Raw genomic sequence first — 27015 nt, forward strand, 5'->3', positions numbered from 1 at the left:
AAATCTTTTTTCCAGGAGGATGAGGATGATGAGTATGATGAGGAAAGGAGCCTGATGGAGGAGCCAATGGATCAGACCGGCAATGAAAATGATGATAAAATTCTCATCTGTAAAAGGGCGCACCAGGTCAGTTCCTTAGCATTTTAATTTCAAAAGGTGCTTTTAACAAAGAAGTTGCCACTAACTGCTTAAAATATCATTAAAGGAGATAAGCAGATATTAAAAACTTGCACAGAGAGTAAGAAGAATACATTTGGAAAGTAAATAAGAGTGGTAAGGTAGATTATAACCCAGAGTAATTAAAAGATTCTTCATTCAGGACTTTTGGAGAAGCCATAGTGCTTCACTAAACTTTATTTTCCACTGTTCCTTACTCCACTTTGATTAGACAGGAGGTCTAGAGAAAAGAAAGGTGTAAAAGAAAAAAATTACTGACTCCTATTTTCTAGCTAGTAATTTTCTTTGAGTTGATTGTGTGAGAAATGAGCATTTGTTTCCATCTTACTGCTCATTGGAGGACGATCAGTCAAACAGTGTATGTGCAGTGTTGAATTTCATGTTTTCATTTGCTCTCAAAATTTGAGTTTCTGCCAGTGCAGCATTTTTCATTGCCTGTTCATACATAGATAGATAGATTTAATCAACTGGTTTTTAATAAACAGGACATGTACTGAATATATGCAGTGGTATTCCTGAAAGAAGTTGTGTCCTGTTCCTCAGAGGCAGGCGGCGCTGCTGAAACAGCTGCAGATACAGCTGAAGAAGGAGCGAGCGGAGAGTCTGCTCATGGAGGCGAGAGTCAGAGAGGAAATCAGCAGAGAGTTCTCAGAGCTCTTCTCTGAGATGCAGAATGACTACAAGTGAGACATTTTCTGTTTATATACGTCTGGGAAAGCTCTGGGTCTGATATTTAAATAATACAAATGTGTGTGTTTGGTTCAGTGACCGCCTGGCGAGGGAGAGAGACATCTTGGAGGAGCGAGCAGAAAGGAGACTGGAGATCTTCAAGAACCTCATTGACAAAATGGCCACCGCTGGACCCAGTCCAGACGCTCAAACCATGGTAACGCAATCTCTCTTTTCCTTGGATCACACTCCATGTATTGCGTGTTTTGTTTATTTATTGGCTGATTAAATGTTATGCACGCTAAAAAAAGAGTTTTGATAACAAAGATTTAATGATTAAAACATGACTGAAATGGCACGTAAGCAGAGGCTGTATTTGATACCTATCACATTACATCTTAGTGACAAGATTCTTGTGCTACACTCACACTTCACACACCCAGTTCTCACTAACAGAGTTTCCTTAATTATTGAGTTTGACCGGTCTTTGACCTGCTTCTGCCTACAGCTTGTCATTGAAATAATAATGATGCTTCTTGGAACGACTCTATTTGCTGGGAGAGCAAAGGGAATAGCAAGGTCTCTAACATTTCATAAAAGCACAGACAAGTTATTTGATCTCTTTTTGACATCCTTTATTAATTACCCAAGGAGAAATTTGTATGTAGCTGCTCAAGCAGGTATGGGTTAATTATCTCTCCAGGACACTCTTGACAGGTGAACTGCCTCAGGGCACCAAACCTGGATGTCCTGACTTACGGGATGTGCTCGCTAATCTCCCTGAATAATTTCTCTGATGTTTGCTTCCTCCTGCAGGACAAATCTCTGGACTCCTACTCCTCTGAATTGGCAGGCATTATGATGGCCACTGAGGCTGCTCATAAATGTCTGGGTTCAGGCCGAACAGGGACTCAGGGAGACAGAAGAGACACTGTAGAGGAGCTGGAGAGGAAGGTGTTGGAACTGAATGAGTACCAGAAGAAAGTCCAAGAGCAGATTGCTCACAAGCACAATGGTAAAAACACCTATGAATCCATGAATGTCTTTATCTGTTCGAAAGGCAGATGTTGGATACAGATGGAGGAGGAAAATACAAACTGAGCTCCTTTCACTGTCATAAATGTAAATATTCTAAACATCCAACAGCATAAGTTCATGACCTCCGTGGTGTTTTCTGTTACACTCGGCACACATCTCGGATCAGTTCAGTCATATCACAATTATTTCCTCATTAGAAAGAGGTTCCAAAGAAAACTGTTCACAGTGCAGTCTGTGGATTAGAGTTACAGAGACTTCTCAAATCCAAAGAAAAAACAACTATTTGCATGGTTTGGTGCCACTAATGTTATGTGGGAAATAGGTTATTTTGTAATTGAGGAGAACCGAGTTAAAGGCATTAGTTATCCTCAAACCATGAAGGCCATGCATTCACAATTACTGACAATAGCAACACATTTTATTATAGAAATGTCAATAATTCAACAGCCTTCATGCCAGTATTGTAAGCTAATCTCTTCGATGGTGCAAAATGGTAAGTGGCTTTCTGTGATTTCCAAAATTGACAGTTTGACACCAGTGTGTCACCTCCGGCCTACTTTCCACATCCTGTTTTATTTCTTTATCTTCTGTGTTATTTCCTAGGTGAAGCCAGTGGTGCTGATGAAGAGAAAGGGAGGCTTCTCTTTCAGCTCCAAGAGAAGTCATCAGAGGTTGCCCGGCTGGAGAAACACGTGGGAGACCTGCAGAGAGTGTCAGAGCTGGGCTCACAAGGTCGCTCCTCGCTGGTTGAGGAGGACAGTCCACATGTGAGAGAGCGGCTGCAGGTAAGAACCCTGAGCCAAGGAGCACCTGACCAGGAGGAGGTGCCCTGAAAGACAAGAAGCAATGTAGTAGAACCAGTTGTCACTGAAGGACCGGCTGAATTAGTATTATCTCGGCTCTTACGGTATTAGGCTTCGTGGTTTGTTTTTTCTTCTCTAGATGTATTCATTTCCCCTCATCATAGTTATGCAACTCTGCTCATTTATGCTGCCACAGGCTAGTAATGTTGACCAATGAGCATCTCCTTTTTCAGAGGTACCTTGGCAGCAGGAGGGTAAAATGTTTCCATTTCACTTTGTGCACTCACATTTTTTTATAGGTTCACAGAGTTAAACCAATGACCTGTTCACAAGTTCACCTTTCTAACCCCCAGGCTGTCACTGGCCTACATAGTGTTAGCCTGATGTTTGTCATAGGGCCCAGCATGTACGTGTAGGGCCGGCTCATATCTAGGTTAGCATGTAAAATATTTAACATTTATTGAGAAAGGAGAAAATATAACATCATTTCAACTCAATATGACTGTTTTAAGTTTGCCTGGACACTAGAACATGACTGCAGTTCTCAAAGGACTCATTTGGCCTTGACAGGTGATGCACCATATTTAAATTTTATTCAGAACCAGCCACTAAGCCTTATTCTCATTCTGCCAGTCACCGGGAATTTTTCTAAATGGGCTTAAAACAAAGGCACCAGTTGCCACCTGGAAAGTATGAAATCATAACACTGATATACTTTAGGAAGTGGTCGACAGTAATGTAGGTTATATGACTTCCTATGTCATTAACATTTATGGGTGGCCCTTTTAAAATAACATGCCTGAGATCACTGATGAGACTTGTTCATCTCTGTTTTCAGTGACACTCTTCCCACCCTGGTTAAGGTTATTCAGTGCTGTTTAAATATTACAATAGGAATAAGTCAATACTCCTATCACCTAGGAGGCGTTGGCTGCCCTTGAGAAGGAGAAGAGAGCCAGAGAAGATGCCCTCGCTGCTTTGGAGTACCAGACTTTGGGAAAAGAGGAGGTGCTGGCATCCTTAGAGGAGGAGAGGAAAGCAAGGCAGGAGGCCCTTGCTACACTACGGGAGCTGAAGCAAAGCAAAGACGAGACGCTATCATCCCTTAAAGAAGAGAGAAAAGGCAACGAGAAAGCCATGGCAGCCCTTGAAACCGAGAGAAGAGCCAAAGAGGATGCCATTGCAGCCCATTCAGAAGAGAAGCAAAACAGAGAGGATGTCCTTGCTGCTCTTGGTGAAGAGAGGAGTGGCAAAGAGGAGGCTCAGTCTGCTCTGGAGGTGGAGAGGAAGGAGATCAGCAGGCTGGTTGAGGAGAGAGAAAAGAGGCAACAGGAGGGTGATGCACTTCGACAAGAAGTCAGAGAGCTGACTGCCAAATTGGAAGCCGTAGAGCACCAGGTGGGCTATATTACGATTTTAATCTTTTGGTCAAATTAAACTGTAAATCCACCACCCGGCAAAAGAGGGGATATAGCTGAAAACGGCACAGCGTAAAATGTTTAATTATTCATGACACAATGCTACTTTGTGTAAATTACCACAGGTGACCAGCAAAACGGAGAGAGCTGAACAAGTGTTACTCCAACTACAAACTGCTCAGGCACCACTGGACGAACACTCCAAGGAGATCCAGGAGAAAACTTCCCAGATCCACAACCTGACGCAGGAAGTTCAAAGCCTGAAACGGGAACTGCAGACTTCAGCAGCATCATCTGGTGGTGTAGATGATCAGCTGAGAGAAGAAGTGTCGGAGCTTAGGAAGAACGTGACTGAGGAAAAGGAGAAAAATGAGAGCAAGCACAGACACATACTGGAGCTGGAGCAAAAGCTAGCACAGGCAAAAGAACAGTTGGCACACAAACAGCTGATCTCCGACCAGCAGCTTGGACTGTTTACTGAGAAGCTGAATTTACAAGAAGCAGCTTCAAAACAGGAAGTTGAAGATTTGAGAAAGAAGCTTCAGAAGCAGGAAGAGAAATCGCAGCAACCACTGGAGGAGCTCAGGTCCAAGCTCGAGTGCCAAGAACATGCTTCCAAAGAAGTAGAACAGCTGAGAGCAGAACTTGAGGAACAGATACAGCAGGTAGAGGAGCTCAATGAGAAGCTGCGGGAACAAGAGGTGATATCACAACAGCAGTTGGAGGAGTTAAAACACAAACTGAGTGAACAAAACGAAACCTCCAGCAAACTTTTTGCTGATCTCAAGCAAAAGCTCAGTATTCAGGAGCAAACTACAGAGCTGCTCAAGGTCGAACTAGAAGAAGCTAGGTTTAAAGGTTCAAGCAGTTCCTGTAGCTCTGCTGCTGAAGAAGATCTCAAGAGGTTGAACTCTGATCTCCAGACTGAGATCGCAGCCCTGAGGACAGAGGTTTCCAGCAAGGAAAAAGCAAAGGTGTCTCCCAGCCAAACTGAAGCTCAGCTAGCTTCTTCAGAGATGGAGAGAATGCTAAAAGAAAAGGACAGACAGGTGGAGGAGAAGCTAGCTGAGTCAGAGAAAGCATCTGCAGGGAGAGAGGCAGAGCTGCAGAAAAAGCTGCTGGAAAGGGAGGCACAGGTAACATCCCTGCAGAGGAGCCTGCAAAAGGCGCAGGAGCAGCGGGAGGACGAGGAGAGCCAGGCAGTCCAGGAGGCCCGGCACAGGGAGGTAGAAAGGCGCAGGGAGCTGCTGGCTGTGGCACACGAGGCTATCGCTCAGAAGGATGCAGAGCTGGAAAAGAAAGCAGAAGAGATCAGCAGGTAAACCGTCATTTCCTTTAGTCATTCAGTTTCCTTAGTATTTTTAATGGTAGGCTGCTGTTTTCCTGGTGTTTTCTTTCCGATCTTTTAGGACTTCAGTAAAGAGTCCTGTACTATATTTCCCTCTCTAAGTCCCTTGATAAGACAGGTAATACTTCTGTTTATTACAGACAGTAGTCACTAAATAAGTTCATGTCATTTCAGGTCTGTGTTTCTTCATTATTTATTTATAATTATAGGCTATAAACAAAGAATATTTTACATCAAAACAAACTATTTCCAGAATGTCTAGTATAGTTGAAAATAGCCGAGATTAATAAAAGAGCCCTAAAAAACAAAATGTTTGATATCTAAAATATAATACTATGATAATGGACTCCCATCAGAAAGCAGTTTGTTGCTACACTGGAGTTTATTATCATTCCCTGAGTTTCAGAGAAAACTAATAAACTTTGAGAAGCAGTATGAAGAGCTGTGATGGTGTTCTGGATCACAATGTACTATCCTGTCTTTTTTAAAGCACTGGTAGCAGTTCATTGTTATCTTGTCTTACTTTCCCAGACTAAAGGAAAATGCCAAGCAGGACTCTGAGAAAGTCAAGAGCCTCAGCCTCGACCTTCAGAGGAAAGAGGACAACGATTCAGACCTCAGAGAGAAACTAGCCGACTACAAGAAGCAGATCCAGCAGGTCCAGAAGGAGGTACACGCATCATTAAACACAATCTCAATCATGACAGAAGTGAAAATAACCGCCAATCAATTTTTTATGTTAAGAAAGATAAAGATCAACAATATATCTTCGTCAACCTCAACTATCAATATCAGTACTGGCCTCAAAAAGAATGTGTCTGTCGGGCTACAGTGGGATATTGAACACGTTTGTAGCTCATTGATATAGACCCAGTGTGTAAAGACACGAGAGCGGAGACATTCTGGTCTCATGCCATCTAGAATGGCAGCAGATTGTCTCCAGAGGACACGATGGAGCCGAAACATGACACGGCTGCACACGGCGGACAGTGTGGGTTATTTAAAGCAGAGCGAATTACTTTTATCTGTAATGTTGTGTAAACTTTCGTTCACTGCTTTTTTCCTCTGAAGATCTCGTCCATGAGAGAAGAAGAAAAGCTTCTGAGGCAGAAGGTGGCTGACATGGAGAAAGCCAAGAAGCAGCTTCAGTCTGAGCTCGCCAACAGAGACAGAACCATCCAGCAACTCAAAATGGTGAGATAATCTGTCTTTCACTGGATTGCACTGGCACAACTCCACCTACTTCATAGGAGAAGGCATGGAGAAGGGACAAAGTCTGAAGAGGTCCTTATATTACAATGTCTTGACCTCTCACATTTCCATTTACCAAACCAAGTCTCTGAAGGCTTTAGCTCCTTTCGCCCTGAAAGAGCAGCACCCTCTTCCTGTTGTGTGCCAGTAAGCAGTCCAACGGATTTCCCTTTGACTGCCTCCATACTGGAATATTGATGTGCCATCGTAATGCTCTCCTCCTCTCTTTATCGCCTCCTCCAGGAACAAACATCCGACGCCAAGTCTGATCAGACACTGCAGCTCTATCAGAAGGCCTGTAAAGGTAAACGATGTGTGTCTCTGTGTGCGAAAGCATTTTGTCAGGTTTGTTGAAAGAGACCTGACATTGAAATCAGCATGGCCACTCTTTTGTAGGGCTGCAACGGATTATCAATCTATTGATCGATATGTTATTTTTCTGATTAATCATTTGGTCTAAAAAATAGTAAAAAAAAAAGACCCCATCACAAGTTCCCAGAGCCCAAGATGACATCTTCAGATTGCTTGTTTTGTCTGACTCACCGGATGTAGGCTGTTGGGATAAGTCTGCCGCTGGCCGACTATTTCAGTCGGTATTCTCCTCCCCTCCCGTTATCTCCGCTTTGCAAGAGCACCTCCGCTTCATCCTGGGCTTAGCGCCGCCGCCCAAGACGATTGTGATTGGTTCAAAGAAGTACAAACAAGCCATAACGTTTTTTCCCATGTAACAGAATGATAATTGGTTCAGCCAGACCTTTCTCCAGCACTGGCTATGCGACACTAGACCAACAGAAACCAAAGGATATTCAATTTACAATCATTTAATGTAATAGTGTCATAGAATTCATAGTTACCAGTCTTCAAGTATGTCTGTCCTGTTCTCAAACTGAATCTCCCAAGTGTCTTTTCTGGTGAGACGTTTTTGCAGCCTGTTTATGGAAGGGCAGTGAAAGGAGAATACCTCCCTCAGGGATCAACATATTATAGCCAGAGTGGCGTTCTGAGTGTAAACCTGTACCTGGATGGGTGTGTTGTTGTTGATTTATAGACCTTGAAGCCAAGGAGCGTGTGATGGAGGACATGCGTTTGGCTCTGACGGAGCAGGAGGACACGCAGGAGCAGATGGAGCAGGCCTTGGAGGAGAAACTTAACCTCATCCAGGAGCTCTCCGGTGGTAAGACAAAGGATCTGAAAGATCAAGGAAAGAGCATGAAAAGCAAATTTGACTTTGTGACAAGAATGTAAATTTCATTGTTTTGAATTAAAAAGGTGTTTGGCCCATGGACAGCTTAGTCTAATCCTCTTATCCTGCAGAGAACCGAGATGATTCTGATTCTGATTCTGAATGTTCATAAAACACACTAAATGCAACTGAGTGGATAGTGAGACTGCAGTAAACTTGTATTTTCTCACAGCAACACTTGTTTACACTGAACAGGTGTATGAAAAAGTATTAACTCTCTGGTTTTAACGGTTTCAGAAGTGGAGAAATTGAAAGGGATGTTGTTGCAGCAGAACCGTGGAAACCACATGCACCGTCAAGTCGACAGCCCATCAGATGACCTCAAACTGGCCAAACAGGAAGCTGCCCAGGTTCAGGAAAGCTTCAAGGTAATGAAGAGAAGTTATTTTCACATGTTGTATGAGGTGGTAGGAAATGTGTGTTCTCAAATGCAATTTGATGGAAGAAAACGTTAAGAAGTTTACATTCAATAGGAATAGTTATGATTAATAGATAATTAGTTAATCAGCGTTGAAAATGTGAAAGACATTTTTCTGTGAAGATTCTCAGTCATCCACAAAGTACAAACAGTATTTGTACATCCTCCCTTGCATTTCTCTCTTGCAGAACTTAAAACAGGTCCTCCAACAAAAAATGACAGTAAATGGACAACTTGCCTTCATCACATAGTGTTCAGGTTCTTTAATAAGAACTAGTAAGACTGACTGACTGACTGTTGTCAGATCAGGGTAGCTTGTCTTATGTTTCTAACACTTTTTTTGTTGAAATATGCATATATGATTAACAGACATCCTCATTTTGTTTGCAGTTGTGTACAGAGAAACACCAGACCGAACGCAAGAAGTGGCTGGAGGAGAAGCTGTCCCTGATAGGCCAAGCTAAAGAGGCGGAGGACAAGAGGAACCAGGAAATGAGGAAGTTTGCCGACGACAGGGAACGCTACACTCGGCAACAGAGCCAGTTGGTAAGACGACGGTGAACATGCTACAACAACATGCCAAGCACTAGCTGAAATATGTAAACATGCCACCATGCTAGCATTAATCTCAAAGCACAGCTAAGCCAAAGTACACTTGCAGCGCTGAGAGCTGTTCAGCTTAGACTGATGAAAGTTGAACCAAGTCTGACAATGTCAAGCTGAGTGTGGGATGTCTGAAATGGCCACTGTACAGAACCATTTTGATTTGGGTAATATTATGTTTTTCCCCCACTCGTGGCAATGGTCTAAGGAAAGCAAAATTCCCAATTTTAATTTGTCCAACAGATTTGTTTTTTGGTGTTTTAATGATCGTTTCAGCCTCACTGGTGTGCTATAGGGCTCTAATATTCTTGTTTCTCAGTACAAAACCAGTATTTTCCACCACCAGGAGTCCTTGTCGTCCCAGCTGGCTGAGAAGGAGCAGACCATGGAGACGTGGAGGAAGGAGAGAGACACTCTGGTAGCAGCTTTGGAGGTCCAGCTACAGAAGCTTCTCTCCAGCCAAGCAGAGAAAGACAACCTCATCCAACAGCTACGCCAAAATAACACACAGCCACCACAAGAGGTCAGTATGGCATAATGATGATGTCTCTCAAGTCAGATGACATCCTTTTGATGGATTATTCAATCAACAAAAGCTGGGGGCAGCAGCATTAGAACCCAACAAAATTCAACAGACAAGAATTCCTTGAGATTACTCTCTACTAATTGGTTTCTGTAATGTTACACAGCAGAGGAGCGCTTTTGGTGAGAGATGCTTTCAGTTTTGTCACATTTTGGAGCAGCTTATCCAGTTTGGGGTCATTCTACTCATTAGTCTTGCTTTCCTTTCCCTCTCTGGTAAATTTCAGGAGTTTTAGTAGGTGAACCAGCATTGTTACCGTGGAGCCATATCTTCGTTCCACTTATGTTACGTTTCAGTATTTTGCACTTTGCTGTCTCACATTTTGTCCTCGCGGAGCTTTTGTGTGGTTTTCAAAATTATATAATTTCTTTCATTGTGACCAGACAGTTTCTCCGAGATAACTGTGTGAAGGGCAGGCTGTAATGATTCACCAAATCAAATTAATGCTGGGCTCAATGTCTGATATGGCTGTATTGATTTAAACATTTGTATTAGGCAAAAATTTGGAGAGAATTGCAGCTTATTTTATGCAGGCGTCTCTGTACCGAAAAGCCACAAATAGTATGAAGGATACTGACTGAGTGCAAACCTGCCGCTGCAGTGCTAATCATACAAGGATTATTGTCATGTATTGAATTAGATTATGTAGAGAGGTGTTTCTTTTATTCGCTCCTCCTCATTTATGTAACTGGAGGACTTTTAATATAATGCAATGCTAAACAGAAACCTCAGTAACTATAAGGCGTTGAACTACCCAACTGTGTTTTGTCCATGCAATGGTTATTAGTAAACTATCAACTAACCCAAAAGTTGGCACTGAATGCACCACATTTTGCCCCAGGATCATCCTGTTGTCTATCAAAACCAATGCATTTCATTATTTTCAGGGTGAGATGAGGGTTATGGAGCACAGTCATAAGATAAGATACCATAAAATAAGATAAGATAATCCTTTATTAATCCCTCAGTGGGGAAATTTGCATTGTCCCAGCAGCATACAGGATAGTGCAATAGAGACATAAGTAGAAAGAGAAGATATAATAATAAATAAAGACTGAAAGAAATGAAGGTAAGGGGATTATACTGGATTGCACATAGAGGTGTGGGTATTGCACCATTTTTACATTCAGAAATATGTACATTCCTCTGTGTGTGTGTGTGTGTGTGTGTGTGTGTGGTCTACTGGGAGCAGGACTGATTGTAAAGCATCGCACAATGGAAGCAATTCCGTCATGAGTTTCACACACAGAAAACATCGTCAGTGTCCATGAACTTCCTGTTACAGAGTGGTGACTGTGGCGTCAGCGTAGCGGAGCTGCAGGCTACTCTGTCTGAGAAGGAGGCAGAGATCCTACGACTGAAGGAAGCACTTGAGGCCTCAACAGCCCAACAGGTGGACACGGTCACACAGGTCAGTCTGTGTACCCCTTTTTGGTATCAAATAACAACCCCCGCTAGCTTTGTGGTTTCATCCTTTACAAAGAATAGCAGCAGTGGTCACCTTGAATTCATGTCTTTTAAAATGTTTTTCTTATTTCCCTGTGACAGACTAAAAGGAATGAAAGCCCTGCTACAGTGGTTGGGAAACCCCAGAGTGAAACCATTGACAGGAAGTCAGGAGGAAGGAGGAATACCAGAGCATCAGTTGGCAGTCAGGTAAGCTCATGAGATGACATGAAGATGGTGTGTGGTACACTTCACGAATCAATCAGTCGATCGTTTTTCCATAATATATTACAAATATATTTTTTAACATCAGCAACAATACGCATGACATAACAACACAACATTGATTGGATTAGAGTCACTTTACAGAAATGGTGCCTGATGATTTGAGTGGTGTCACACTGCTTTACATTTATTATTGCTACACAATTTCCACTGCTTGAAAGGAAAAAAACTAATCTCCTGTTAAAGTGATGCTTCAGGTTGTCATAATGGTGGTTTGAGGTAGTCTGTACATTGGGAGATATCGCAGTGAGCCAGCAGCAACGCTCCAAACGTTCCGACAGTCACGCTCACTTCACGCAGCGATTGGCCGGGTGTGCAGAGGTGGGAAAGTCTTCTTCCACACTGCTACCTAAGTCACTTTGTGTTTGTACATATACACGTGCAACAGCATCAATGCCTGTTGACAGGCTTTTCACCCTGCCTTTGAGTGAGGCCATTCACAACAGGTGTGAACATTTCTGCCTTTTAGATGTGGTCAGGTGAACTGTTTTGCCTTAAGAGGCAAGTGAAGGCCCCCAACAACTTTGCATAGCCGTTGTATTGTCAACAAGTCAAGACCCATATAGGACCAACTAACTTGTTTTATTTGCTATATTTTCTGCAGACATAGTTTTTCTTCACTTAAATATGTGATAAAACTACATGTCTTGGATTTAATTGTGCAGGATCTCAATATTTCTCTTTTTAACATACCTTACAAGACACACAGGTACATACGCCATCTTACACAGGTGTTGATACTGGCCGTTGTGGCGACTGACCTCAACACCTTGTAGTAACAGACCGACCAGCCTGTATCCTCAGACCTAGACACATTTCTCTCTTGAGTGACCACGATGTGACCCTTTACCTTAAAATCGTGTGCTGTCCCACAGGGCTCAGCTGGCTGTCCGTCGGTGCTAGACTCATCTGAGATTTCCACAGAGAATGGCAGGACGAGCCGCTTCCCCCGGCCGGAGCTGGAGATCTCCTTCAGCCCTCTGCAGCCAAACCGCATGGCTCTGCGACGCCAGGGAGAGGAGAACGCAGTCACCGTCAAAATCACCCGCTCGGCACGCAAGAGGAAGAGTGGGGAGATGGAGACGGTAAGAGCCAATCAAACAAAAAGCAGCTTGTCCACACATTCACCAGGTGCTGGAACATTTTTCATATACAAAGTAAGAGATCAGTGAAAACTATTAATTATTAATGAATTAGCAAATTCATCAGTGTGGTGGTTTAAGTTTGACTGGACTGATCTGAACTGTCTTTTTCCCTTCATGGCTGCACTTCCTACTATATGTGTCCAACTACAAAAAATGGATCCACGTGAAAACATCCCACTGAACATTTGTACACGATGTTTTCCTCTAGCTTCCCAAAATAGATCCTCCCTAGATAACTAAAAAACAACAACTGTGCAGCATAAGCCCCAGAGATGGGCTTTTTCAGTTATTTTCAGAGATGATAGTTCATTTTTCACACACGCTCTGTAGAGAAAATGTCACTGTGAAACCTTTCCCTCAGCTGCCATCAATCCAGCACTGGTAGAGCAGGATCGTATTAACGTGTACTTCTGGGAATGGAGCACCAATGGCAGTTGTAAATTTGGCACTTCTAACCCAGTACATAGCAAAGTCAAACAGTTGTGATGTGTAATAAGTTTGGCATTTCCCATAAGTACGTTTGCACTGGTTTTGAAATAATACAATGGCATATGGACTGCAGGTATTAGAAATGTTTACAGTGAGGTCGTTATTGTGTGCGAACCACGTGATCGCAACATCTTCGGTTTTAAATCCCTCATGACCCTCCTTTCTGGTGATTTCTCTCTTTTGCTGTTCAACTCTGCTGTAGCTATAGGTTTTATATGTAATGGAACACAACTAAGCTTATAGATGTAAAAGTAGGACTACACGATTCGATAAAAATGAGAAGTGTCAGTGACTGCAGATACTTGCTCTTTCACCGCATTTTACTCACACATGTTAGATTTATCTACAAGAGTGTCCTGCCTTTCTCTCCCTGTGCATACTTGTCATTTGTTGATGTTGTACAAAACCTGTACAATAGAAAATGCATCCAGTTTAAGAAAGTAGAGACACATTTCAGCGTTTTTCTTTTTTTAATTATTGGCCTCACCAGTCTTACCAAGAGCATTATGCAATTGCCAGAAGCTCAGCCAATGCAGTTTGTATATTGTGAAGGCTATGTGTGACCAGTACAAGTAACAAGGTCAGCAAGCCAATCCCATCTGTGCCATTTGGCAACAGATTACAGAGTCTTGTTCTGTGAAACCAATTGAAAGTCACACATTGTCTCCGAGTAATCCCAGAACAGACCAAAGAGGCTCCATGGAAACAAGACCAGATTGTGAGACTGGTATAGAACAGTGAAGCTGCACTGGAGGGCGAACAAGGTAAAGGTTGTTTTAAGGACATCATCTCACTGGAATTTGATTAAATGCAGCGAAGGAGCTGCACTTATGCTCATTTGTTAGTTTCAACTAATGCAAGGGAAGTAGGCTAAGACCTCTGCTACATTTAGCTCCCAAAGGCATGTGACTCATGCAAATGCTAATATGAGCACATGTATAAACATATACACAACTCAGAGAGAAGCATGCATTTTAAATAGAAAACTGATGTAATGTAAACATATACAAAGGTGTACAAAAAGAAGGAAATGCACAAACCCATATACAGTATTGTAGAGCGCACACTCCAGTATGCTTGCACCTAAACTGACACTATTTGCCACACAATTACAGTACATATATGATGATGATGTCATTCATCATTGTGTCATGCATACTCGCATGGGTTTACAAGACACCATGAATGAATAAAACCAGATCCAAAAAGCAGCTAATACATTCTTTTCAAATATAAAGAAAACCAATGCATGTCATTTTCATAATCAGTTTTTCACACCTTTATGTCTACAATGTCCGTCTCGCCTTAGTTAGGTAAAAGTTAAACACACCAGAATTAGGCTAGCTATTAGCTGTATTTTCAAATTCTGGCATTCTTTGTCCCTTTTTCAGAAAACTGCCTACCCCAGCTTTAACAGTACACCACCACCACATAGTAAAAACACTTGCATGCATGTACCATCCACATGTGGGTGAGAGAAAACATTCTCATTAATCATAACTACCACTCCCCCCCCCCCCGAGAACACATTGAACGAGCATCCCACTCAGAGGAACACAAGGTCAGGTACAGTTCACTTGTCGCATCACTGTTCCACTGTCACTGTCTGCAGAGGTTAACACTGTTTGCAGCTTGTGTCGGTCACTATTTTCCTTTTCTTTTTCTCTCTTTGGCAAAAGCATCTTGAAAACAATCATGTTGGTATTTGTAAAAATACCAACACAAGACTTTTGTTGACAGATGTAAAGTATAAGATCTTTTTACAGAATGATTCCTACTAATTATGTCTCTTTCGTTTGTCCTCAAGATTGTGGACATAATACATGATCAGTCACTTTTTTCCACTACATAGTTCCAAATATGTCAACATTAAATCATTCTTGCTTGCACAATAATGTTCTATATCATCATTATATAATAATTTTACAGTGTTTGCTGCTTGTTGCCAATCTTGTAAACACTGAATTTCCCTTGTTTCCTCATAATCCTTAGTGGCAGTATGCTTGGGAGGTGCCGATATATTCGGAGCGCTTAGGCGTGAAAATACCTTATGCCAGTAATTCATACTAGTACGTGATCAGTGTTTTAAGTTTACTACTGATAAAGTTACTTGAATAGCAACAGCAACAAGAGCCATCATTAAAGTAGCCAATCTTGTGCATGGCAAACCGAAGAACGAAATGATGATATAAAGATAACATCAAAAGGACAAATAAAGGAGACTGGCCGCGGTCGAATAGTCAAAGAAATGACATGCTATGTCTTTTCCTGAAGACTTTTTTCCTTGACCTTAATGGAAATGTCGTGAGAAAGACTTACACTAGGCGTCATTATGCAGCTGTGGATGTTATTGATGTGGTCACTTTAAATGTTTCTGCTGCAAGGAATTTTGGGACGACATTATCTGCTTTCCTTCTTTTCTTTCGTAAAGGATGGTCCAGTGTACCCTGTGCTGAAGGAGATAAGAAAGGAAGCGCTGAATCACCTCTCCATAGCATGTAGAGAATTCAAAACATCTGGGTCATTTCACTCAGTTAGGAACCTTCCTAAGTAAAAAAAAAAAAAAAAGAAAAAGCCTGCTTGACAGCAGCCTGTTTTGTTTGATAGTCATGGTTGAGATGAACTTTGAGTGTTGCAGCTTTCAAACGGTTAACTTGCAAACAAGTTTTTATCTTGCATATTTTGTGTGATATAACATCACAAGAGGCAGTCAAAACGCAACACGTGAACTGTGTCAATGCAAAGATTTTTGGCAACACCTACAGTACAGTAGCATTTTGTTCTTTTCATCTTTCTCATCCAACTATAACATCTTTACATTCCAAGGAAGGAAGGAATAAAGTATGTACATGTCATGTACACAAGTTTTTATTCCTGCTGTATAACAGTATTTAGCCACCTTTTTCGGGTGGGTGTTGGTTGTGGTTATGTTGCCATCCCATCTTAGTCCAGGTTGGCAGATATAAATCATTTCGACACGCTCGCTCAGGGACTTGTTGGCAGTATTTTGACAGCAATTTTCACACCTTCAGTGACGAGAACAAACTTCCCTGAATAACTTTTTGTTGCCAAGGGCAAGGGTATGAATACTGCAGACTATCAGAATACGTGTAGACTTTGTTATATTAAAAATAATGAAACTGACTGAGCTGAATCTATTTAAAATGATCTTATTCTTAAGGAGATTTGGTTTGCAGTGATTTAGCAGAAAACATGAAAAATACCATGGGTAGAAGAACGATGCTCATACGTGTCACACACACATCGTCACATTGTCGGGAAAAATCTGGCACGTATTTAACATGGCACGAATTCCGTTCTATTTTTCCATAGGTAAAAACTCTACAATCTCTCGAAACAAGATTTATAGTTAACTGAAGGTTAAGCCACCTGCCCTGTTGTTGCTACAAAATGCTGTCAGCTTTGCCCTCTAGAGCAGTGTGTAAAATCTAATGTCTTTAACACTTAAAAGATGTCAATTTAATAATAAATAATGCCACATTTCATTAAAATTAACTAACTAATTAACTCTGGTTTGCACTTTAAAGTGTGTGAATAGTGAAATAGTGGGCATTTTGATTGTAGTCGACTTTGTATGTATGTAAATGTCCTTTAGACTCACATCTTGACACTGCAGTCATCTTCATTCCACTGAAAGTTTCCTTGTAAAAGATAGTTTTTCCTCATTCAAACAGATGGTCTAAGGAGTTGTATGTTGTACAAATTGTGATTTGTGACACTGGGCTGTATAAATAAGATAGACTTGACCCTTGCTGAATAAAATGCGTAGCTCGTTTTGAGATGGTACCAAGAGGAAAGCTATTTAGAAACTGAATCAGGCAACTTTGTGATGCAGCAACTTAAAACATGTTGCTCACTCAAAAACACAAAATGTTTCTGATTAACACTAGGATAATACTTTTATTTGATACTTAATTTAAAGATTCAACATGTTTTTGTTTAATTTAACAAAAGAAGCTTAAGTTGTCAAATCTTAAATCTTGTCTAAACACAAGCAGCTGTAAAATAACCTTGTCTAAATAAAATGAAGTCTAAAATCTGAGGTTTAAATCTATAATAAAGGAATTAGAGGACGTAAACAACATGACTAGACATTCAGTGCCCTTGTTTTGTTGTAAGGTGGTACTGAAGAGAAACTGGGAACATTTCCTCGTAATGCAATACGGTCTCGATTACTGGATAGGAAAATGACAGCTATAGTTATAATTAAAACAATTTTGTGTGCCAAACCTGGTTTTATTTATTTTTTCCAGAATTTTAATAGCTCCTCAGGAGACTTAGAGCAGCGAGAAGAAGAAGGACACCCGATACTGTACATCTTCCCTCTTCAATATTTTAAAGCCGTCAGTAGTGAGAACTGTGTGAAGCAATGTGCCTACATGCTCTTACAAAAGCTCATTAGCTGGAACATATTAGGCCCCGTTCATGTAACAAGTACTCCCCCAATGTAACTCTCTTTTGACTCTGTGTCCTTGTACCCTGCTGGTATGACGGCATTTTCTTTTGATACCAGCAGTGGGAGTATTTATACAGGGGTGAAAGCTCTGCGATGAAACCCCAAAGTAATTCCACTAATGACTGCCGTTCTGCTGACTGAGCTGGGTTCAAGAGAGAGAACTAGAACAGAAACAGAGGGCGTGAAGGTGTCATGTAGATGTAGGTGTTTGCGCTGGGGAGTGGTTCTACATCACATCCAAAGTGATGTGACGTTACATCAGATTTTCATCTGGGGCACATGAACACATCCCTTTTAAAAAAGGGCAGTAAAAAAAGACTTGAAGATGGGAGACAGACAAATTCTCTGTGGGTATAAAGATGTTTTTGTTGTCCATAACTGCATGGCCATAACATCTTTTAAAAATCTTTTGCATGTAAAAGCCAAAATGTTTCAAGGGCGCTTCAAGCGAGTCTCCAAACAGTGGAATTAAAGTAAAATCTAAAGGAACCTAACATTTGGATTGCCATGCGTGCTTTTTTTAAATCATGAAAAAAGTTCTGCTTCATAGCGAGGTCTGTCTTTTTTTTTCTTTTTGTACACTTTGTTCTCTAACCAATACCTCTATTCATGCTACTGCAATGACCCAGTTTCCACTTGGAAAGCAATGGAGTCGACCTCACCTGAACACATGAGAAAAATGATACAGGGGGTTTGAAGTTTGAAGGGCCCAAGGGTCATGAGAGTGTCAACACATCAATGACTGTCAGCCTTTATACAGTGGCAGGCCAAAAGAAGTAGGCTGAATTAATGTTTTGTACCCAACAACAGAAAAAGCGAGAGAATAAGGTGTAGAGAAAACAAAGGGGGAAGGTGAGCTTTAAACCAAGAGAGAAATGAGCCAAAATAAATTGAGGAAAAGAGTGCAGAGGGAGGTGAAGGCAGCACAGAAAGAATAAATTGAGAGAGATTGGTTGAGGGTTAGAGGGGGGGGAAATGCCAGCCAGGGAGGAAGAAAGTGAAATGAAACAAGACAGGGAGGAAAGACAGACGGAGAAAGACAGCAGAGGGAATACAGCAGTGGAGTGGAGAGGAGGGTTGGAGGAAAAGAGGAGATCGCAGGGTGGAAAGAGGAGCAGGGGAAGATAAAAGTGGCAGGCAAGCAGAGTTGAAGCAAAGATGGGGGTTGGTGGGGGGAAGTTAGATGGCAAGATGAAAGAGGAGGGATTGTGGGTTAGGGTGGTTGGATAGCAGCAGAGAGAATAAAAATCAATGGAGGAGGGTAAAAGGAGAGCAGAAGAAGCTGACACGGCGGTGACGGTTGCTGCTGAGAGAGTTTGGATCTAAGAGGAGTCTAACTGCGCAGCCTGTACTTAAAGTACACATCCATTAACACAACGTCTCCTTCATGCTCTCGCTTTATCACATGCAGTCACATTTTGAAATGAAGATGCGAATACTCACTGTGCCACCGGAAACCCACCGACTGGTCTTCTTGTGAGTAGACAATGTAGTCAATAAGTATTAACTCTCAGACACGTGGTGCAAAAGTTACATTACCATCTTTATATATGCTCAGTCACATATCTACACTCTAATTAATAAAGTAATACTTTAGTGGCATTGCCTATAGTTATTGCACTATAGAAAACCTTTCAAGCTCTAATGTCTGTAGGTATGTTTTCTGCTTGCATCATTACATGTAAACAAAAAAAACCACCCAGTATAAAGTGACACAGCCTATAATTACTGAAATGTACTGTCCCCATTCACACAGCATGTAATTGCTCACAGCGAGTTCTGACTGTCCTTCTCCCACTCCTGTTACACAGCCTGTAATAGAGGCTTTCTAGTTCCATCACAAAACGTCTACCAGTCATCCTCACGAAGGGAACTTTGGAGAAATAATAGTGTGGAAATAACTGCTAAATACACACTGTAACAGCCAGGCAAGACAAAAAGACTATTCTGGTGAGTTAAGATTTGCCCAAGGAGGTCTAGTGTTTGGAAATTTTACGTGAGTCACCAGTTGTGTTGGAGAATTTTGACAGAATAAGAATCCCTCCTGAACCCTTGCCAAAATTATTCTGGGTAGATAAGTGTTCACTGTAATAACAGTAATAGTAATAATTAATAAGAGCGTATAAATTGACATTTAACTGTCAGATTTTGGTAAAAATGCATGTAGTCCCAGGATATTTTTAAAGACCCTTTTAAAGTGATATTTTTAAAGGATATTGGCATAGAATCAAGTGACTCTTGGTCACTCATCCTGCAGAAACCCTTCAGTGACTCAAGTGTATGCTACTTACCTAGCACCAAACGGCAGGCAGATAAAGTTTGAGACTAGCTGGTAAAGACCGAGTAACGTCTAACAGCTAAATAGTCAAATACTTTTCTCAGGAGTTGGTGGAGACCAAACCAAAGCTAAAAAGAGAGTGACTGTTGGACTTGGATTGATCATAACATGACTCTTAATGAATGATGATGTGACTTTCCTTCTGCTGGATGTGTAAATAGTCAATTGTTAACAAATACAACTTGATAGGAGAATGGTGCGTCAGGGCTGTGTGTCTGCATTAGTCTCTCTGCCTCCTAGAGTCATTCACAGAATCTACACTACGACTAAGATTGTGTTGTTGTTGGAAGAGTTTCCTGAATGCAAACCCCCCCCCCCCCCCCCTCCACCATGTAAAAACTACCAAAATACTATGGATCGAAACCACAAGAATGATTCCAAGGACCACCTCTGAAAAAATAGAAATTACATATTCAGATTTAGTTCTTTTGAAACTGGGAAGATGTTCAGTAGGCACTGTTTGTTTATTGCATGAAGTTACTCAAAGCTAATGTTGCTCCAGGGTGAGAGACGTGCAGTATGTTCGCCAGAGGGCGTTTTTAGATCATCTGAAATTGACGCATAGAGCAAGTCTCTTTCTCATCCCTTCACTCAATCTCTCTCTCTGCCAGTCTGTCTGCCAGCGGGATCTTGGCCTATCCTTGATCCAGCCGGGAGTCAGCACGGGCCCAGGCAGAGAGCAGGTTCACCGCTGATTAATGGGACAACACTTAATAAATAGGGCCTCACAGAGGGCAGGGAGAGAGTGAGAGTCAGAGCACAGACAGGCAGACACACAGACGAACAAACTGTGAGATCCTCAGAGCTTTAGTCCAGAATGGCAGATTTGCATTTTTTTTCAGGTCAGGCAACTGAAAACAACAACCCATCCATCTTGCTCGGTTTCACTCTTTAGCTCTTCATTAATTGGATAGAGTGGGTTTCTGTCTGGCTGTGGATGTGATGCATCAACACAAATGTTGAAGAAGGGGAAAGTGATGGAGGAGAATATACCGCATTAAATAAACTTGTGTAGTAATGGAGCTCAAATGGCTTTTCTTCAGTACCTTTTTACTAAAGCAGTTAAACGTGGGATTTTTGGTTTTGGTTCTCTTGAATCAGTGATTGATAGATTATAAGTTCCTTGAATATGAGACTTTATTGCCTGGACGTCACATAAAAAATCCCTCTGTAGAAGATTTACATTTAGACAATAATTTATTCTCAACCGTCTCTCATTTTTAAGCAGGTTACTGTGGAGGTGTTGAAAAGGGCAAACATCCTTCATCTGATGGATCCAAGCATCCTCTACTCTGTCCATCTGTCCAATCTGTAGGGGTTTAACAGTTCACAAAGATGATTAAGTCTTGTGGTTTGGGGGTCACAGTTAAGTGTGTTTTCAGTGAAGTTGGCAATACAAAGAAATTAAGATAATCCTTTTATTAATCCCTCAGCGGGGAAATTTGCATTCTTATAGCAGCATACAGAATAGTGCAATAGCAGAGGCGTAAGTAAGAAAAATGCTATAAAAGATATAATAAATAAAAACAATAAAGACCGTTAGACAAATTCACAGAACAAAAAAAAAAAAAAGGTAAAGTACTGTAGATGAAGATGAACATTGATTGTCATTTATCCTGAGAAGTTGTCGGCCAGTGTAGGTTACTTCTCTAGAGCTGCTGGATGTTACACAGTATGTACAGGCCTACATGTAGGCATATAAAATGTGTTCTACATCTGCACATTGGTTGATGTCACTGAGGGGGTTCCAGGGAGTCCACATGTTGCAGGTTCAGTTACACATGATGGAATGAACAGCTGTTGTATGCCAGATGTTTAATGGTCAGTTGACACATATGACAGTTTATTCCTCTCTGTTTGTCAAACAAGCAAAGCCGTGTAAAGAGGAGCGCATACCGTCTGCCTGGAGTTTTAGAATGAAAGCACATGGGCCTTTGTGTTTTTTAATGGGTTTGGACAACAATGGCGTTCCATGAGGCATAAATGGTAACAAATTGTGGCTACACAGACAATACTTGTTGTGACCAAATCATTGTTGGTTTTATTTTAAAGGGTAACAGCCTTACCCTTTAACCTCATTTTCAGGCTGTAGTTAGTGGTGGTGTTGTATTTCCTCCATTGTGTTCAGCCCAAGGGAACAGCACAAATCAGCACTAATGGAGCGTAACTGAAAATGTCTTGTGGCCACAAAAGACACAAACCTTAATGCCTCCAGAAGCCTCACCAGCACTTAAATCTTTAACAATGCTTCCATTTTGATTACGTGTTTTCTTCTTTCAGTGTGTTCCTCATGACACTTTTGTGGCTTCCTCCCAGAAGGCAGCGTGGTGTACGTGTATATACACTCACAAACTGGCAAACAGGGATGTAAACACATACATATTAATGTCCTCCCTCTGTGAACAATACAAAATGTATACGAGTACTATACATCAAGACACATGAGGGAGCTTATTGGTTTGAACATTTAACATTAATGCAGCAGGGAGTAGTGGGCCTCTTGATGAGACTCTGCACCCCATGGTGGCATCAGTAGCACTTTATATACAATCCCACCAGGACCTGAACTATATAAACTTTTAATGCTTCCTTTTAAAATGACATGAAACATTGAACCATGTCGGTGCTTCTGTCCCGTTAGTGTCTGAACAGGTCATGACAAACTCAATCTAACTAAAAAGTTGTTTCTTTTTTCTGTCTACCACTTCTCTTAACAATGTTAGTGCTGTTCAAAGAGTGCTGTGAACAAATAAACTACAGCTATTATCAAGCAGGCAGCCATACATTGATGACTTCTAGGTTCTAGTCAAACCCCATTCACTAGAAACACAAAAGACTTTGTACAGGAAAACAATCTTAAAGGAACATTTTGCGAAATACGCTAATTCACTTCCTTCTTGGAAGTTAGATCAGAAGAACGATACCACTGTCATATCTGTCCGGTAAATATGAAGCTAAAGTCAGCCGCCAGTTAGCTGAGCTTAGTGTCAGAGGAAATGACTACACTTTTATAAATTATAACATCATTAGTTTATTCTTATAATATAGTTAGTATATATCGTTAATACTCTGACAGCGTGACAGGCTTGTTTTTAACCAAGTTCTTTTTGTTTTCTCAAGTCTCGTATTTTCAGGAGGAGTAAACGACGGACACGAGAGGTACATTTTATTTTCTTCTACTAAACAGCATCATGTGATCAACCTTCCATATTCACCAACACACAAACATTCATCATCACAGTCTTCATCGTCATTTACCACATTAGTATAGCTTTCACCTCTGGGCCAAATATTGCAGTGCTACCAAAAGGCTTGCTCATCATGAATGCTTCTGATGGCCTGAATTCCTAACTTTCCTCACAGATCCAGGAGAGAGTAATGGGAAAAGTGGTTTTCCACACCTCCAGTTCCTTCATTGGCTTTGGCCAACAATAGATGGAGGAATGGATGAGTGACAGGAAGGATATGATGCAGAAAACTGTCTTACTCTCTCTCCTGAGCATTACAGTAGGAAGAGTGAGGCTACATTCACTTGCACATAATCTGATTGCAGCCAATAACCAGTATAAGGCATCACACCAATGAGGGTGTTTACATGGGCTGCTTGTTGAAGTGTTCCATTAATTTTCCCGTTTCCATGCTACAGAGCAAAGTATGACTAATGCCTGAAGACGCCCCCTTCACATTATATGGTAATGTCACAGATTCCCTCCAGTGTTCACCCTCAGAAACAAATTTCTTCCATGATGCTAATTTGGTTAAACCTTGTGGTGCAGAATAGGGCTGCAACATTGGTGGGATTCAACACAAATGTTGGGGATGTGAGGGATATTTAATGAGAATGAGATTCCACATGTGTTATTGTTGGGATCAACCTTGCATGTAAATATGTGGTTGATAGGTGAGTAGTGAATACAAATGTTACATGGCTGAAAACATGATATTAAAACCACTATGTGAAGAATTTGAATATCTGCTGCCATCAGAATAATCACTGAAGAATGCTTCACATAGTGGCTGTAACACGTCCACAAAGGTTGTTTGTTGTAAAATGTGGTTAAAAACCTGATACTAGCCTCTGAGAGCAGAGCTTGTGTCTGAAGTCTTTCATCGATTTGCTCTGGAAGCAGCTTTTCTTTCTGTATTTGCACCATGTTGACTACAGAGTATTCACAAAGAAATGTAAGTAGAGCTTTGTTGCTGTTGTTGCCACAGACTCTGGACGTCTTTGGGGGAGTAAAATCTAGCTGTAGCATGTTCCTGCCTGTTACAGGGAGGTCAGAGTTGAGGTTGAGCCACAGGGTAGTGCTCCTGGAAATTGTTGGGATTCAGTTTCTTGTTCAAGGACACTTGAGCGGTTAACTCGGGGTCGAAGTGTAAAATTATTATTGCAGGGTCGCTTGTATGACCGCAGGCCCACACTGCTCCCAGCTGAGTGTGGAGTAGCTCCTGGAATTACTTCTTCCTGCACTACTGCACTTACAAAAATTGTCCTTACCAATTACAGCTTGATAAGATGTAATAAAGGTGAGGCTGCACAGTCCAGGCTGAACATTTACAGTACTGCGTATGTACGTTTCCCACAGCTTTCTGGATGATGATTGTGCTATGCACAATCCATGCTCCATCATTTTATACATTGGAGAAAACATTTCATTTAAAGCATAAAAACATTAAGTATCTTTATCTCCCACTGTATCTTTGAAAAGGTTTTCAAACGCTGGTGACTGTTGTGTTCCTCCCTCTGCCTATTAGAGGGGTTTCTATTAAAGCTCTTATATAAGAAATACTCAGACTGGCAGCTTTCATGCTCAAGTTATTCAAGGGAACTTTCTTGGCTTCTGCTTCATAACATTGTTGATCTTTGGAATATTATTTTCCCTGTTCCTGTTTCCAGGATCCACAATCTGCCTGATGTATCAGCATCAGAATTTATATTAGCAAATTGATAACTTAATTTTTAAATACAAATATAGGCATTGGTCCTTCTTGATTCAAGTATTTATTATTAATTATATTTAATAAACCCTAGTGAGGTTTACTTTTCACTGCTTGTGACATCAGAAGCAGTGTTCCTTTCCCTGCTTCATGCTGTTAAGACATTGTTAAATGCAAAGTAGAGGCTTCCAGACCTCTTGGCAATTGTCTTGTTTTTAAAAGTAATTACATTGTCAAAATCAGTGGAATCATTTAAATATAATTGCCACCTCTTACATCGAGCGCTGGCATTTCATCCATGTGACACCCAGGCAGGGAGTTGCATGGTGAAGTGGGTTCTTATCTGATGGGTTTGACATCTGTAGGCAGTGACCCAGCAGTGATACGGCAGCCGATTTCGTCAGCCACCCAGACTTCTGCACCGTTCCATTTTTCTCAGAGATAATGGAGTGCTGGCAGGCTGAAACATGCAAACTGGCACAACGTGAACACACACCAGCAAATACACTGCCTCACCTTTTACTCTTTGAACACAATGGTTTTCTCCTCCGTCTTCCTTAATTTTCTCTCTCTCTTCCTCTGTTTCTGTCCTTTAACCTCTTGCAGTCATTCCTCCCCCTCTCCGTCTCTCACGATGCCTCGTCTCTCCCTGCCAGCAGATGACTTCTTAATGATTTATTGTCAGTGGTGTGGCGCTTCTTTAAAAAGCAGCCATCGCAGCTGTCCCAGAAAATCTTCATCTGAGTTTTATGGCCCTGTCGACAGAAAGAAGTGCACTGTAGAGTTGGTCTGTCATACACACTGATATATTGTACTGTATACTTTATTTTCCTACAGTACAACATGCAGTCTTTTTTCCTTTCTTCTCTGTTCTAGTCCTCCAAATCACAGGGAGGGTGTTTAGATGAGTCAGTCATCCGTTATTGCAAGATAATGATTGTGGCCGTCCAAAACAAAATCATTTTCTGCTGTTAGTCATTTCAATTTCTTCTTAAAGAAATACGTGTCATATATTCTGGGCTAACTTTTTGTTTTCATTTTAAGCGGTCGAAGTGATGAAACAAGTAGCCACTATCTCAATGTTCTGTACACTTTGCTATCCATATCCAAATCCATGCATTTTCTCCTCAGTTTGTCAACCTCAGTGTCTGAACTCAGTCACTGAAGGTGTACCCAAATCATTTTCAAATGTTTAATTCACTCCAGCAAAGCTCTGCAACGTTTCGCTGTGGTAAAGGGGAGCCGCGGTCCAACACTAGCAGCCCGAGGTGGACAAAACACTGCAGTAAAGAAAGGATTGGATTTTCAGCAATCCATTAAATTAGCTCGGAACATCTCTTAGAAACAGCGTTGCCATTGAAAGTATTCAGTGTCGTTTGAGCGAGTGCTAATATCAAAACGATACCTTTTTTGAGACCTTGAAGTTCACTCTACTTTTTGAGAAGATTTGAGGAGAGGATGTATGTGTGTGTGTGTGTGTGTGTGTGTGTGTGTGTGTGTGTGTGTATATGTTTGTTTTTTAATTTAATGACTACATAAAGTATATTTCTATTTTTATATTTAACAAATGCATTTTTTTCTGATTTGGGGATTTGGTTAAATTAGTCACTGGGTAATTAGTATCCGTCCAAATCTAACAAGAAACCATCTACTTGCAGCACGTCTCTGCCTCCCACTATCTTCAGCATCTTTCTTTGTCCCCAGTCTTGATTCACGTTATCTCATGTCTCATTTACTTTCTTCTCACGCTCCCTCACACACACACACACACACACACACACGTTTCATCTTGTTTACTTTCTCCACACACTCCAATTACGGTTTATCGCCATCACCTATCACCACTTATCTGTATCTTTCCACTTCTTTCTTGCTCTTTCACACATACATGCACACGCACACACTCCAGCTCAATTATGACCTTCACATTTTTTATCTCTACTTCCCTACTTCTCTCTCCGCTCCCTTCTTTCTTCCTTCCTCAGATTATTTTTAAAAACGTCCACTGAGTCACTGATGACTCCTGCTTTTCCCGCCATGCCCACTCCTCTGTGCAGCAGGTTAGCCACCCTCTCAGGTCAGCCTCGTCCCCAACGGCTAGTTATGAGTCAGAATCTCTTCATATGCAAGAGTAAAGCATGTCCAGGGATTTGTTGTACTGAAACTAATGCAGGAATATGTTGCCAAATCAGTATGCTGGTTTTATTAAGTTTATTTTGTTCTTACACCCCCATTTTATTCTCCTAGTTTGGGATCGTCAGTTCTGGTCTTGGTCACCACTGTTGTCTTGGGTAAGATGTAGAGAGGAGCCCCCATGTGGGCGTGTCAAGCAACATGTAGGCCAGT

General features: G+C 41.3%; 1 protein-coding gene across 1 annotated transcript in view; it reads left to right on the forward strand.

The window, feature by feature from the left end:
- kif20ba (kinesin family member 20Ba) overlaps positions 1–27015 on the forward strand; it is a 39202-nt gene that overhangs the window by 7465 nt on the left and 4722 nt on the right. Inside the window, exons 13-30 of the mRNA XM_070916137.1 lie at positions 16–126; positions 721–860; positions 943–1063; positions 1663–1861; positions 2488–2669; positions 3609–4085; positions 4231–5423; positions 5985–6123; positions 6525–6647; positions 6948–7008; positions 7753–7878; positions 8185–8315; positions 8756–8911; positions 9315–9491; positions 10837–10962; positions 11100–11207; positions 12158–12367; positions 22852–22890. Of these exons, the coding sequence (XP_070772238.1) occupies positions 16–126; positions 721–860; positions 943–1063; positions 1663–1861; positions 2488–2669; positions 3609–4085; positions 4231–5423; positions 5985–6123; positions 6525–6647; positions 6948–7008; positions 7753–7878; positions 8185–8315; positions 8756–8911; positions 9315–9491; positions 10837–10962; positions 11100–11207; positions 12158–12367; positions 22852–22890 (3819 nt within the window). The remainder of the gene's footprint in view (positions 1–15; positions 127–720; positions 861–942; positions 1064–1662; positions 1862–2487; positions 2670–3608; positions 4086–4230; positions 5424–5984; positions 6124–6524; positions 6648–6947; positions 7009–7752; positions 7879–8184; positions 8316–8755; positions 8912–9314; positions 9492–10836; positions 10963–11099; positions 11208–12157; positions 12368–22851; positions 22891–27015) is intronic.

The sequence above is a fragment of the Enoplosus armatus genome, chromosome 12 (assembly GCF_043641665.1).
Source record: "Enoplosus armatus isolate fEnoArm2 chromosome 12, fEnoArm2.hap1, whole genome shotgun sequence".
Classification (NCBI taxonomy): Eukaryota; Metazoa; Chordata; class Actinopteri; order Centrarchiformes; family Enoplosidae; genus Enoplosus; species Enoplosus armatus.